The sequence below is a fragment of the Zingiber officinale genome, chromosome 3B, assembly GCF_018446385.1.
Source record: "Zingiber officinale cultivar Zhangliang chromosome 3B, Zo_v1.1, whole genome shotgun sequence".
Lineage (NCBI taxonomy): Eukaryota > Viridiplantae > Streptophyta > Magnoliopsida > Zingiberales > Zingiberaceae > Zingiber > Zingiber officinale.
The window spans coordinates 74,411,338-74,425,184 of NC_055991.1; the positions used below are offsets into that span (position 1 = coordinate 74,411,338).

The 13,847-nt window shown below is 41.3% G+C and overlaps 1 protein-coding gene across 1 annotated transcript; it reads left to right on the top strand.

The window, feature by feature from the left end:
- Positions 1 to 2,176: 2,176 nt before the first annotated feature.
- Positions 2,177 to 3,234, top strand: LOC121968362. Its single transcript, XM_042518776.1, has 2 exons — positions 2,177 to 2,551; positions 2,687 to 3,234. The coding sequence occupies exons 1-2, from the start codon at positions 2,400 to 2,402 to the stop codon at positions 3,054 to 3,056; spliced, it is 522 nt and encodes a 173-aa protein (XP_042374710.1). The 5' UTR covers positions 2,177 to 2,399; the 3' UTR covers positions 3,057 to 3,234.
- Positions 3,235 to 13,847: the final 10,613 nt, after the last annotated feature.

Here is a 13,847-nt window from a genome sequence, read left to right on the forward strand (position 1 = left end):
ATCCGTGTAAAATAGTATATAAATACTGTTTAATAAATTATATATGAGAATGTGTAGTCTAACCGGAGAAGAGCAGCAAATACAGTATACTACAAAATTAAAAAAAAAATAACTAAAATCAATCACAAACAATGACAAGCTTGGATAAATTCATGGCAAGACCAACAGCTACCGGCCAAGCCAACAGTGGTGGCCAACATGTAGCGGTCGGTCACGCTGCCAGCTACAACCAACAGCTGCTGGCAACCCAACCTATGTGTTGGCAAACGGTAAAGAAGCTAGCCGAGTGTTGGCGACCGACACAGCGGCCAACAGAGTGCTAGCGGTCGGCACAACAGCCATCCGAGTACTGGTGGCCGGCACAGCGGGCAACCGAGTGCTAGCGGTGGGCGGGCACAATGGGTAGCCGAGTGATGGCAGCCTGCATGGCCTCCAACTAGGTGCTGGTGGCCGATACAGTCACCAGCCAAGTGTTGGCGAACGGCATAGCTGCCAACTGACTGCTAGCGGCCGGCACAATGACCAACCAGGTCCTAGCGACCGACACATACATCAGTAGTATGTTGGTAGCCGGCACAGCCGTCAACCACATGCTAGTCGCCAACAACCGGCCATCACATGCTGCACTGGTCGTTAGTCGTTGCTGGTGTTAAGAAGAGGGAGAGAGGGGGCAGGGAGATTTACTAGAGAATCGCCGAAGTGCTAGAGATTTGAGGAGAAGAAGCCCAAGCCACATGTAAGCGTGAGGAAAGGAAATGGGGACGGTGCCCTAATTTTAATCAGAATTATCGATGGAATAAGATTTCGTCGATAGTCCGTCAGAGATTATCGACGAAATAACAATTTCGTTGATAATTGTATTTGATATTACTGATAGAATGACAATTCTGTTGGTAACTCTAAGTTATGTTGACGAAAAATAAATTCTATCTATTATTATCGATGGAATGTGATTTCCGTCTGGAATTTGTTTGATATTACTAACTGAAGAAACATTCCGTCGATAACCCTAAGCAACCTAACATAATTTATGTCAGAAATTTCATCGATAATCCTGATTATTTTTGTAGGATCAATATCCAATCGACATAGAGATTTATTCAAACAATCACTTCAATAATTTGCTTCCTGTAGACGTTGTTTTGACCTGACAAGGCAAAAGCGGTATGGTAATCATCAATCTCGTGTGCGGGTTCGACCTCTAAATGATTTTCACTATTCATTTTTGAAAATTTTTTATAGGCAATTAATAGAAAAAATCAAAATTTTATTTTAGGTGACAATATTAAAGTTAATTAGTTTTCACATGATCAATCCGGTCTCAATAAAAAAAATTATCGACTATCTGGGTAAATTAGGAACTATTAGTACATCACCTATCAGTTCAATGTTCTTAAATCAACTGTCCATTAAAAAAAATTCATTTGTTCATTCATCAAGACTAAAATTTAATTCTTAAATACCTAAGAAACTAAGAAGTCGCACTGTCAATGCATCATTACCTCATAGTGACAAAAATTATTTTCATGATGTCTGTGTACATGATTGAAATTTTTAGTTGGAATCAATGTTATAATTTTCAATTTCTCCTCAATTGATTAATTGATTGCGATTCCATATAAAAACAACAAAAGAGTGTCACTAAATTTTTATCAAATATAAGAATAAAGTAAAAATAATATTTAATTCATCCATAATATGAATGAGATATGATGAATAATTTATAGTAAATTTGAGGAGTAGGTATTTAGACCTATTGAATTTTCTTCTATATTAATGTTGTGTTACGTGAAAGATTTGATAATGCTTTCATTTCTAGTAAGTAGGAAAAAAAACATATAGAAAATTGAAAAGGAATATAACTCTAATTTCTCCAAAAATGATAAGATCGTTAGTACAAGGAGAAAAGATGATCCAAATGAGTTGTGTTTTCTCTCTTTTTTTAACAATATCGAGACGCCTTTCAGCATCCAATAGAACATGCTGAGAAATAGACGAAAAGACATTCAAACAATCACTTCAAAATCTTTCTTCCCGTTGACCGTTGTTTTGACCTGAAAAAAAAAGAAAGCGGTATGGTAATCAATCCTGTGTGCGGTTTCAACCTCTAAATTATTAAATCTCCGGGGTGCAAAATGAAATTTGTTTCTCCCTTCATCATATATATCCTTCACTCCTCACACATTATCTCTTCCCTTTCTTTCCCTCTTTCCCTCCCCACCGATGAGCCACTTCCCGCTCACCGCCCGCCGGAGACTACCTTCTCCGCCCACCAGCCCATTTTATGCCAACCTCGCCGCCGCCACAGGCCGGGCATAACAGGAGTCACCGACGACGCCGGAGAGGTGAAAAAAAGAAAGAAGCAAATATATATCTATTGATTGGAGGAATAGGAGACGATGTCGACGTCGACGGAGAGCTCCTCCATCGGCGCCGCCTCCTCCGGCATCTCCTCCGCTGGCGAATTGGAAGAGGAGGAGGAGGTGGAGAGCCATAAGGAGGAGAATCCTCTTGCCTGTTTCCAATCCTTAGAAGAATCTCTTCCTATCAAGTAATATATGCTCCCTTAACCTCTAAGTCAAGTGCTCAATTATGTAATAAAAATAACTAGCTGTATCTAACTGTAATAAAAAGCTCCGAAATTTACATTATTTAATTCAACACCTCAAATTGAACAAAATTTCAGGAGGGGCATTTCCAGCTTCTTCTCGGGGAAATCGAAGTCGTTTCTGAGCCTATCGGAGGCGGCCATGGCCACCGCCACCGCGGGGGACCTTCTAAAGCCCGAGCACGGCTTTAACAAGCGCCGGAGGATTCTCTCCGTCAGCAGGATTAGGAGGAGAGGAGCTTCCTGCATCTCTCTTGGGGCTACTTGTCCGCCATTAATGGAGGAAGAAGAAAAACCAGAAGAAGAAGAAGAAGAAGAAGAGAGCGGAAGTAGCTTCGCGAGCTCCTCTTCTTCTTCTTCCTTGATCGCTGCTGATTCAAAACCAATTGATAAGAAGGCGTTTAGATCTCCGAGATGCTTCTCCCTTTCAGATCTCCAACGCGCTTAGAGTTCTTGATAAAAATTATTATTATTTTTTTGTTATTTTTCTTCCTTTTTACCTTGATCGAGAGAATCTATTGTGAAAGGGCCTGCGTCGAAGGCCCTTCATTTTAGATTTTTTCGGTTTTCTTCCCCCTCTCTGTAATTACAGTAGTTGATAAAATTGGGATTTTGTTTTGTTTAAATATCAAAACACTTAAAATTTAGAAGAAAAACTAGAGGTAAAAGTTTAGCATAATTATTAGTAAGCAGAACAATTTAAAAGTTCCAAGGTCACTTCAATGATTTTTAAAACTTCAAAGGGGTGTTTTTAAAAAAAAAGAGAGAACTGAATGCTCACTGAACTTACACCCCTAGTTTGTTGAAATTTCATCTATCACCTCTTTTTTTAAAAAATAACAATTTACCACCCATAATTTATTGTGCCCTTAATTATTATCATTGGTTCTAATAGATAAAATTCTAGAAAAGCTATCAATTTTTTGTAATATATGATACTCTCCGTGGGTGTGATGCACCGGTAAAAAGGATCAAAATTTGAATCTTTTAATTTGAAAATTAACTTTTGAGTGTGAATCTTTAGTAGGGTGAACAAGCTAAGACGTCAAATTTTATCTATGGATTATCGGGTGAAATCACTAGGAGAAAAGGTTGTATATCTCTAAGATTAATTGGATGAAATCAGAATTATTATATAAAAAATTTATATATATATATATATATAAAAGAAATAAAACATAATCTATTTTTTTTTTAGTTTAGATAATATTATAATTTAATTTTATCTTTACCCTTGGTTTAATTATTTTAATAGGATAATATAATTTAGGGGCGAGAAAGTCTCCATTTCCGTGTGCGGCTTCAGCAGCCCCATCTCAATACTGCCCTCCTCTTCCTTGCTCTCTGCCACCGCCGTGGCACCGGTCTTATCGATCGGCGTTATCTCAACCTTGCTCAGCCTCTCCCACCTGAAATCCATGTCGTATACCTTAAACTTCAACAATCCAATGAACGGCTCGACGACGCTTAACAATGGCTCTACCTCTAGGGCCTTATACCTCTTTGGCAACTCCTCTGTTAATGCCTTAAAAGGTCCTTCTTTGAACGCCATGATGGCTTCTCCGATTGCCTTCGTGATCGTCGCCACCCCATCTTTGCCTGTGAGGTTGCTGATCTCCGACTCCACGAGGCAACCGTTGAGACAGTTGCTGAAGTATGCCGCCGGGAAGGGGGTTTCAACGTTCCCCTGCAGTCGACGATGAAACCTAAGAAGGCATGCTTGTTCTTGTCATTGTTTTTCGGCCACCGTGTTTTGACGTGGCAAACCCTCGCATAGGCGTAAGCGACCACCACGGTGGAGCAGTGGAATGAGGCAGTGGCAGGGCCTTCCATCGCCAACTCCTTCAATTTGTTAATGTGTTTCTTTCTAATCTTGAAGGATTCGAGGACAACGTCCGATGACGTGGTTTGTTAGAGCATGGTCTCTATCGTTTGACCGGTCGAAATCCCCTTGTAGGAGTAGAGATCGTTGTTCTTTTAACAGGGATCAGAAATGAAGCTAGCTTTCTCTCTAGCACCAATGGAGCCACCGGTGCTGCCCCTGCGGAAGTGGCTACCACCACCCAAGCTGCCATGAACCGCATCGAACTCGACGCATCACAGGCGACGTGGTGCACATAAACAAGCAAGGATAATTTTGAAAACAATTTGCTGTTAACTTCGTAATAGTTAAAAACCATTCATTTTGACGATAATCTCATTCCCAGTTTTGATGATATTTATTAACATGGCGGGAGTGATGAATTATTGAGAATTGTTTATTAACTAAATTAAGAGGGTTAAATAATATAATATTGATTCGATAACCAAAGTTATTATCAATGATTACTCCCAACTAAATGTACCCTTAAGAATAGATAATCTTCCTCATTCATCTATGGGATAAATCCGAACGATAATTTATAGACACTTAAAGGTTAACTTATAAAATATTTATCCTTATTAGAATTCAAACTCTCCTTTTATTTGTTCTTTTAAGTAAGTTATCACTGTAGTATATACGAAAGATCCAGCAGAAGCTTGAATGGACTATTAGTTGACGGGTATTGTTGGGGCAGGGGAACCCCCGCCCACTCTTCTCGCCACTTCAGGTGGTCTCTGAGAGCCGAGGATCCCAATCTCATTTCGATGCGGCCCTTGAATGCCGCGAGGGTCTTCCCTTCTTCTCCCCTCACTTCCCTCCCTCGGAGGACCCTGCGGGGCTTTGGTTCTTGCCGAACGACCTAACAGAAATTTGAACGGACTGTTAGTTGACCGGTATTGCTGGGGTAGGGGACCTCCTGCCTAGCCCGTCAACTAACGGGATGAGCAAGCGTCGTACAAGTATCGTCATGGAAGAGAGGGTTTGATCAGATTCGTGCCCGAGCGACGGTCAAGTAGGCTCGACCAACTGTATATATCAATCTTTGGAGATGTTTTGTCTATGATGCGTGATCACATTATTACAATATGTGATTAATAATTAAGTCAAGGATAAGATAAGATGTTGATGTGTTTTTGTGGGCCCTCTTGCATTGTTTGCATGTAGTGGCAATCTTATCTCTTGCAATCAAATAATCAAATTTGTCAAAGATTAAAAAGGAATATGCTCATCTTAATACTTTAATTGTTGGTCTTTCATGGTCAAGGTGGTTGCTATATTTAATTTTTAATTTTGTAAAATAATATCATTGTTATCATCGCTATTAATTTTTTAAAAAAATAATTAATCAGGTCAAATAATATAAAATCTAAAACGATCAATTTGATCCCATTAAAATTTTCTATAGGTCACTAAAATAAATTAAAAAAATACACATAAAATTCATCCTAACTGTCAATATTATCAGATGCATTAACCATTAAAAAAATTCTAATAATACATTACTTCGTAATCTTCTAAATTCTAACGGGGAGGACCCCCTTTATATACAATAGAGCTAGATGGATGGATGAAAAATAGTAAAGAACGTGCGCATGAGAATATTCTTCAGATGTCCAGAGAACGTACCTTGCTAACGGAGAGGACCCCCTTTATATACCACCTCTCATAACCTCCGCAATCATGAGGTGGCGAAGGTTGTTAGATAAAGGAAAAGGTACAACCTAAGGAATATGCAATAATTATCCTAGGAATATTTCATTTACCCATATATATATCTTTTTTTTATTATTTATAACTTATGTCATTGTTGAGGTTGTTGAAGAAATATATTGTCATAAGTGATCTACTGATGGAAAACATGATTATCCCTGAAGAAGATTCAGAAGAATATTCTTTGATATGTGATTGTTATTCTGACAGACTGTTAGGATTCTCTGCTCTTGTTGTCTGTTGAGTTATATCATGGCCGACCCATAAGGTTGGTTGTCTTTATGACTATTCTTACATTAAGCTACTCGGTTATATTTTACACAATATTAGCGATCCGTTCGGCAAATAATATAATGCATTGGGCATGCTAAAAATCTATTCAAGAAGTCGTATGACACACTTTGCCTCTTGGAAATTCCTTTGGGAATTAATATGAAGCTAAGTACTTTAGCCCTGGCTGGCCTTTTATCTGGCCATGCGTATAAATCTGTCCAGTTCTATGACAAAATGGATACATAGACATTGTCATGTGGAGACTCATAGAGCAGATTAGTAATAAGGTCGGCTAGACATATGTAGAGAGACTCGTACATAGTATGAAGTTTGACATTTCCCACGACCAAATCTATGACTAGTCAGCTGTAAAGTGGGGCAGTCCCTCCGGTCGGTCCATATGGTCGACCATCCTTAAACTCGGCCTACTAATGAATGATCGAACATGTCGTCTTTCCATTTCAGGAATAAAACACTAACCCCCTTATGCTCAATCGGCTTAAGGGTCGATCGACCTTTTCCTGGACGACTTGTAATCCGGTTGGACTGGATCTGAGAGCTTTAGCGTTGGTTGAGCAACCAAGTCAGGTACCCTTGACTTTGACTACCACATCATCCTAATTTTAACCATCATGTCATCTTTTGAGTTTGCTCGTTACATCCCGTATCAAATACAAAAACTGAAATAAACACAAATACAAACTGATTTAAGTGATTCTGAATTCAATTTCTACTCTACCATCTACTATTCTAGTGATACTCCACCATATATATATTTTTTTGCCGAAAGTGAAAAAACTTACAACACTTATCATTTACATGTAAATATAAAGCAAAAGTAAGTATATAATGACATCAAAATTAACAATTTACATTAAGAAGTTGGGCCTTGATTTTATAACTTAGGCCTAAAAATGTAACGCCACTATTCTATAAAACCTTCAAAAATTGGCCTATTTCTATAAAACCTTCAAAAATTGGCCTATGAAATCCTCTATACAATCCTATTTTATATCTTAAGTCATGGTTGTTTATCGCCTATTCATCGACTAAATGCACTCATCAGTTGATTGCTTCCTCTAAATTTGATCATTTCATATGTAGAATGGTTATTTCTAGTTCAACTTTGACCATAACAATCGATTGTATATTTACTATCAATCGATTGATGTCAAAATAGTCGAGTGATCCTGTTTGAGAGTCGAGTCGATAGACGCTGGGGACGAGGCGCTCTTTGTTGCCTTCGGATGACCTCCAAGGCGACGTGGGCCTTCAGCGAACCTGCAACAAAGCCGAGCCGGGAAGGGGTTCCCGGCGATGACCCTCCAACGCTCAAGTCAGGCAATGGTGAGATGAAGCAGAAGCAGAGTAACGAGAATGTAGCTACAGTGAAGAATCTTGCATACCTCCGTCAAAGTCTAGGGGTCCTTATATAGGATCCCGGGGAGGCACGTGCACGCTCTTCGAGGTGTGCACGCTCTTCGAGGTGTGCACGCTTCCCAAAGCATACCTCAGAATGGCCATGTCAAAAAAGTGTGTCTGACGCTATACCGTAACCGCCCGAGCATATCTCTAACATGACAGTGGAAACTTCCACCGTACGATCTTCTGTCCGGTCCGACCGCTGACCATGCTGTCCGTCGACGGCGCATGTCTCGAGAAGGATATCGTCAGCTGTCCATTTTGTCCTCTTTTGTGTCTCTTGTCTGTTACTAGGCCGAGCGGGAGGGGCGGGGCGCTCGCCCTCCTTGGCGTTCGGGAGTGAAAAATGTACCGGGCCGAGCGAGAAAGCCGCTCGGTCATATACTCGAACGGGCATGCAGCCGTGGTTGTTCGTAACTCAACCGAACGGACAAACCGGCTCGGTGTATCGGCTCTTTTATACAAGAACCCCTGAGCATCGGAAACCCGACCTGCGGTCGAGATGTCTTCGCGCCGGCCTGGGCGCTATCCAAGCCGATCGTCTAAGTGACCCCTCAGATCGGCAAGACCCTTGGGCTAACGATCTTGACTTTGACTTCCATGTGTCGTTGACCACTGTACGGTCGGGCCCCCTCCTTCACCACCGGATCACGTGCCTTGTCACGCCCCAGAGGAGTCCTTGTCCGAGAAAATTTCAGCAGCATCTCCCCTGTACGGTGGACAATCTAAAACTTTTCTACATCCTCACATACCTCAGCCACAGGAGGCTGGAATAATAAAAATAATAAAAATACAACCACACATTCCACGCAGTTTATATAACAAGTAAACAGAAAGATAATACCCTGACTCGAAATCAACCCTACAATGTCCATAAGTAAAATAATCCAAAACATAACAAGTTCAAAACAGTCTAGAACATAAAAGAAACCAAAAGAAAACCAATCATATTCTCGAGGTCTGCAGGGACCAACAACTGGAACTCTCTCCTGACAGCATCAACCTGAAAATATCAACAATGGAGGCGGGGTGAGTCCAACACTCAAACATAGGTATCCAAACAATATGCAGCATATAAATGCAGCAAACACAATCACAAACAATAAATGCATCATGCTTATGATGCCAATGTCATGGTCACCCCTGACGGCAGTCAGCTAACTCATAACAAAAGTGGGACCGAGTGGGTAGAGCTGTGACAACCGTGCACTCTGCATCACTACCCCTGATGAGTGACCGAGTGGACGGGATGCTGTCGGAGTACACACGTACTCCTACCCCCAAATCATAAATGGGGGAGCGCAATGCTCTCATCTCCCGGTATGCTATGACGGGGAGGGATCTCTAACGTGCTACACGCTGCGTCACACTACCCATGAGCGGACCAACGGAGCACCGGAAGAGCCAAACTGACGTGCTACCACGCTGTGTCACGCTACCCATGAGCGTTACAACGGAGCACCGAACAGTGATGAAACTGGCAATGTGCTCAACAATAATGGAGCAATCTATCGCACAACATGCGATCATGCAAATGGTGCATGTCACTAAGCATGGTAATATACTAAACCAATCTATGGACATATAATGATGTGCACCATAGTGAACAAATCATAACAAAGTACACTGATCAAATAAGGTATCAAACCTAGGTCCTGAACATGGTGAAACATGGTTATATCACTACCCCTATGAGCATGTGTAATCAGGTACATAACAACACGAAATGCAAAACAAACAATCAATCAAGCAGGTAACAGGTAATCGGGCAGTGATTAACCGAAACAAATGAAGAACATAATTAATGCAACTTGTTAATTTCATTACTATGCATATCAAAGACAATAAGTCAAAAGTACCCGCCTCCAAATAAGAAATGTCCAATCCGACGTCGAGATACCGTCTCGCGTCAAAGTCCTGATGAATCACTGTTTATCCAAGGTCGAAGAATTTCCTATTGACACACAACAGAACACCTTACTAATTTCCTCTTCTCTGGGGGTGGCAGCTGTTGGGTTCATCGGGCCGCGAAAACCGCTTTTTCGCGTCGCGGAAACCCCGAGTCACCCAAAGCCATGGATCTCGTGCAAAGATTCGTAAACAAAACTTTTCGAAAAACCTTTTTCTTGTACGAGTTTGTAAAAACTTTAGATCTACACTAAAGTTAAGATCATTACCCTTGTAGCGAAGCCCTTCGCGTTCCCGCTCGTCCAAGGTGCCGGATCTCTAGACCGTCAAGTGTACGGTCCTCTAGAAGTATCCACACGAACAATCCTTGATGGAGAATACCATGAACAATCTGAATAGACTTAAACATCGCTACTGGAGAAAAGGTTTCATCATAATCAATACCATAAATTTGCTTGAAACCTTTAGCTACCAAGCGACCCTTATAGATAAGTCCATCCATGTCAGTCTTTCTCTTAAAGACCCACTTACACCCAATGGGTTTTACCCCTTCAGGTGGATCAACCAAAGTCCATACTTGGTTGGTGTACATGGAATCCATTTCGGATCTCATGGATTCTAGCCATTTCTCGGAATCTGGTCTCATCACAGCTTCCTGATAGGTGGTAGGCTCATCCTCTATGAGCACAACGTCATCATGGTCAGACAAGAGAAATGAGTATCTCTCAGGCTGACGACATACCCTATCAGACCTGCGAAGAGGTATGTCTACTTGAACTGGTTGTTGTTCCTTAACTCTTTGTGGAACAACATCATCCACAACACTTTGTGGTTCCAGTTCAACTTCCATCGAGGCATCAGTGCTATTGTTCGCATCTTGAACTTCTTCAAGATCGAACACGCTCCCACTAGTCTTTCTAGAAACAAAGTCCCTTTCTAGAAATACCCCAGTCTTTGCCACAACTACCTTGTGCTGACTGGGAATGTAGAAGTAATATCCCTTAGTTTCCTTGGGATATCCAATAAAGTAGCACTTGTCGGATTTGGGTCCTACTTGTCTGAGACTTGACGTGGAACGTAAGCCTCACAACCCCAAATCCTCATGAAAGACACCTGGGCATCTCTCCCAGTTCATATCCTATATGGTGTCTTTATCACGGCCTTGGATGGAACTCGGTTGAGAATGAAAGCTGCCGTGTCTAGAGCATATCCCCATAGATATGTCGGAAGATCTGTGTGACTCATCATAGATCGTACCATATCTAATAGGGTACGATTCCTCCTTTCGGATACACCATTCCACTGTGGTGTTCCAGGAGGAGTGAGTTGGGATAGAATCCCACACTCAACTAGGTAGTCACGAAACTCATGGCTAAGGTATTCTCCACCTCGATCTGATCGAAGTATCTTAATACTCTTGCCAAGCTGGTTCTGTACTTCATTCTTGAATTCTTTGAACTTTTCAAAGGATTCAGACTTATGTGTCATCAAGTACACATAACCATATCTACTGAAGTCATCAGTAAATGTGATGAAGTATCTATAACCGCCTCTAGCAGCAACATTGAAAGGGCCACATACATCACTATGTATGAGTCCTAACAAATCAGTTGCTCTCTCGCTATGCCCACTAAAGGGGTCTTGGTCATCTTGCCTCGTAGGCATGACTCGCATATCTCATATGATTCTAAATCAAATGAGTCCAGCAAACCATCCTTATGGAGTGGGATGCGCTTGTCATTTATATGACCTAAGCGACAGTGCCAGAGGTATGTTTGGTTCATGTCATTTGACTTGAACCTCTTGGTACTAATGTTATAGATAGGGCTCTCAAGGTCTAGAATATAGAGTCCGTTTATTAGTGGTGCACTACAATAGAACATATCTTTCAAATAAATAGAACAACATTTGTCTTTTATTATAAAAGAGTATCCTTTCTTGTCTAAACAAGAAACTGAAACTATGTTCTTAGTAAGTGCAGGCACATAAAAACAATCATCTAAATCTAGTACAAGCCAAGAGGGCAGAGATAGCTGATAAGCAGCAACCAGTGCTCCATTGCCTACTCGTAGGTCCACCTCGCCTTTGCCAATGCTCTGCTATTTCTCGCACATCAGTACAAAAGTGAGAAGCACATCCGATCTAATACCCATGATGTAGAAATAGATAGATTGACTTATATATATACCTCAAGTGGAAGTCTCACTTCGCTTCTTCTTAAGATCCTCCAAGTATACCTTGCAGTTCCTCTTCCAGTGCCGGTCTGACCGCAGTGGAAGCGACCCCTCCTTTAGGCTTCAATGCCTTACCTTTGCCCTTGGTTTGGGACTTTCCCTTACCTTTGGGCTTGCCCTTGCCCTTGTGCTTCGGACCATCGAATGGGCTTAACCTTCTTAAGGTTAATCTCAGCAGTTCGTAACATACTAAGTAGCTCGGGCAGTGGCTTGTCAATCTCGTTCATGTTATAGTTGAGAACGAATTGACTATAGCTATCCGGCAAGGACTGCAAGATCAAGTCAGTGGCCAGCTCTTGGCCAAGTGGGAACCCCAGTCTTTGTAGGTTCTCTACGTACCCAATCATCTTGAGTACATAAGGACCTACAGGAGCCCCGTCTGACATCTTGCACTGAAACAGTGCCTTCGAGATCTGAAATCTCTCATGCCTCGCTTGTCCCTGATATAGTTGGCGAAGATGCTCAACCATATCGAAAGCACCCATCAACTCATGTTGCTTCTGAAGCTCTGAGTTCATGGTCGCGAGCATTAGACAGGACACATCTAATGCGTCGTCTTGATGCTTCTTATAAGCATCTTTGTCTGCTCGCGGGGCATTGGCAGGAGGAGCCTCCGGAATGGGCTGCTCCAGAACGTACAGTTTACGTTCCTGAGTGAGAACTATTCTCAAATTCCTGTACCAGTCCAGGAAATTCGCTCTGTTGAGCTTGTCCTTCTCAAGGGCAGATCGCAGGGAGAAGGAATTCGTGTTTGACGTCATGGTTATCTACAACAGAAAATTTACAGAAATAAATATCATATTCTTTTAAAAATCATTTAATTAGGCCTTTAATTAAAAGATGCTCCCACTGAATACTATAATTCATGTGGGACAAGATCCACATCATACTAACCCTTGAGTTAGCTTTGGCTAATACGCCCAAGGCTTAGTATGATCGGTAGGTAACGATTACCAATTACATCTCTATGCAACTTTTGTTTATAGAATCAATATCTGCATTTATATTAAAACTCGAGTTAGCTTTGGCTAATACGCCCGAGAGTTAATATAGATGTGATTTTGACCTATCTTTTCCAACCGTTGGAATAATGCCTATAGTTGACTCGATCCAACCGAGTAACTAGGAATACTCAATCTAATTGAGTTTGTATTCACCCATGCATTGATAGGTGGGACCAAGATTGTCCCTCCGTACCCTACCAAGATAATATGTATTGCTCTGCTTTGGCAGATTCAACAATACATGTCATCGAGGTAGTGATAGGTATCACGGCACGGTTAGGCATTTAGAGTTGGTTCGATCGAGATCTAATCTAATCGAAAAAGGATGCATCTTGTGCACGACTTAGATCTAATCTAATCGCAAGGGTGCATCATGTGCACGACTTAGATCTAATCTAATCGTTAAGGCACTAATTAATTAATTAATTATTAAACATGCATCAGATACATAACAATTAATTAATTAATCTATTTGTGATTTAGTCATGGCCCTACTACGATCTTCTCAAGCCAATGAGAAGATCGATTGGTCAACCTAAGGTCAACAGCTTCTCCAAGCTCCTCCCTTTGACCACCTTGTGTTGCTCGTGCCCGCCTCGGAACTCCGTCTCGTGTGGACCCTCCACCGCTCCAATTTGTACATTACAATTTGAAACTCAAGTTACATTCAAGTCTAAATCTAATTTACAACCAGAATAAGAGAAAGGCACGACGCGCAGGCCGTGGGAAAAAATAAAAATACAGCACACACAATCATATGACGGCACGCAGGTCGTATTATGAATTACAACACAAATCCAATCTTATTGGGAATTTTGGGCCAT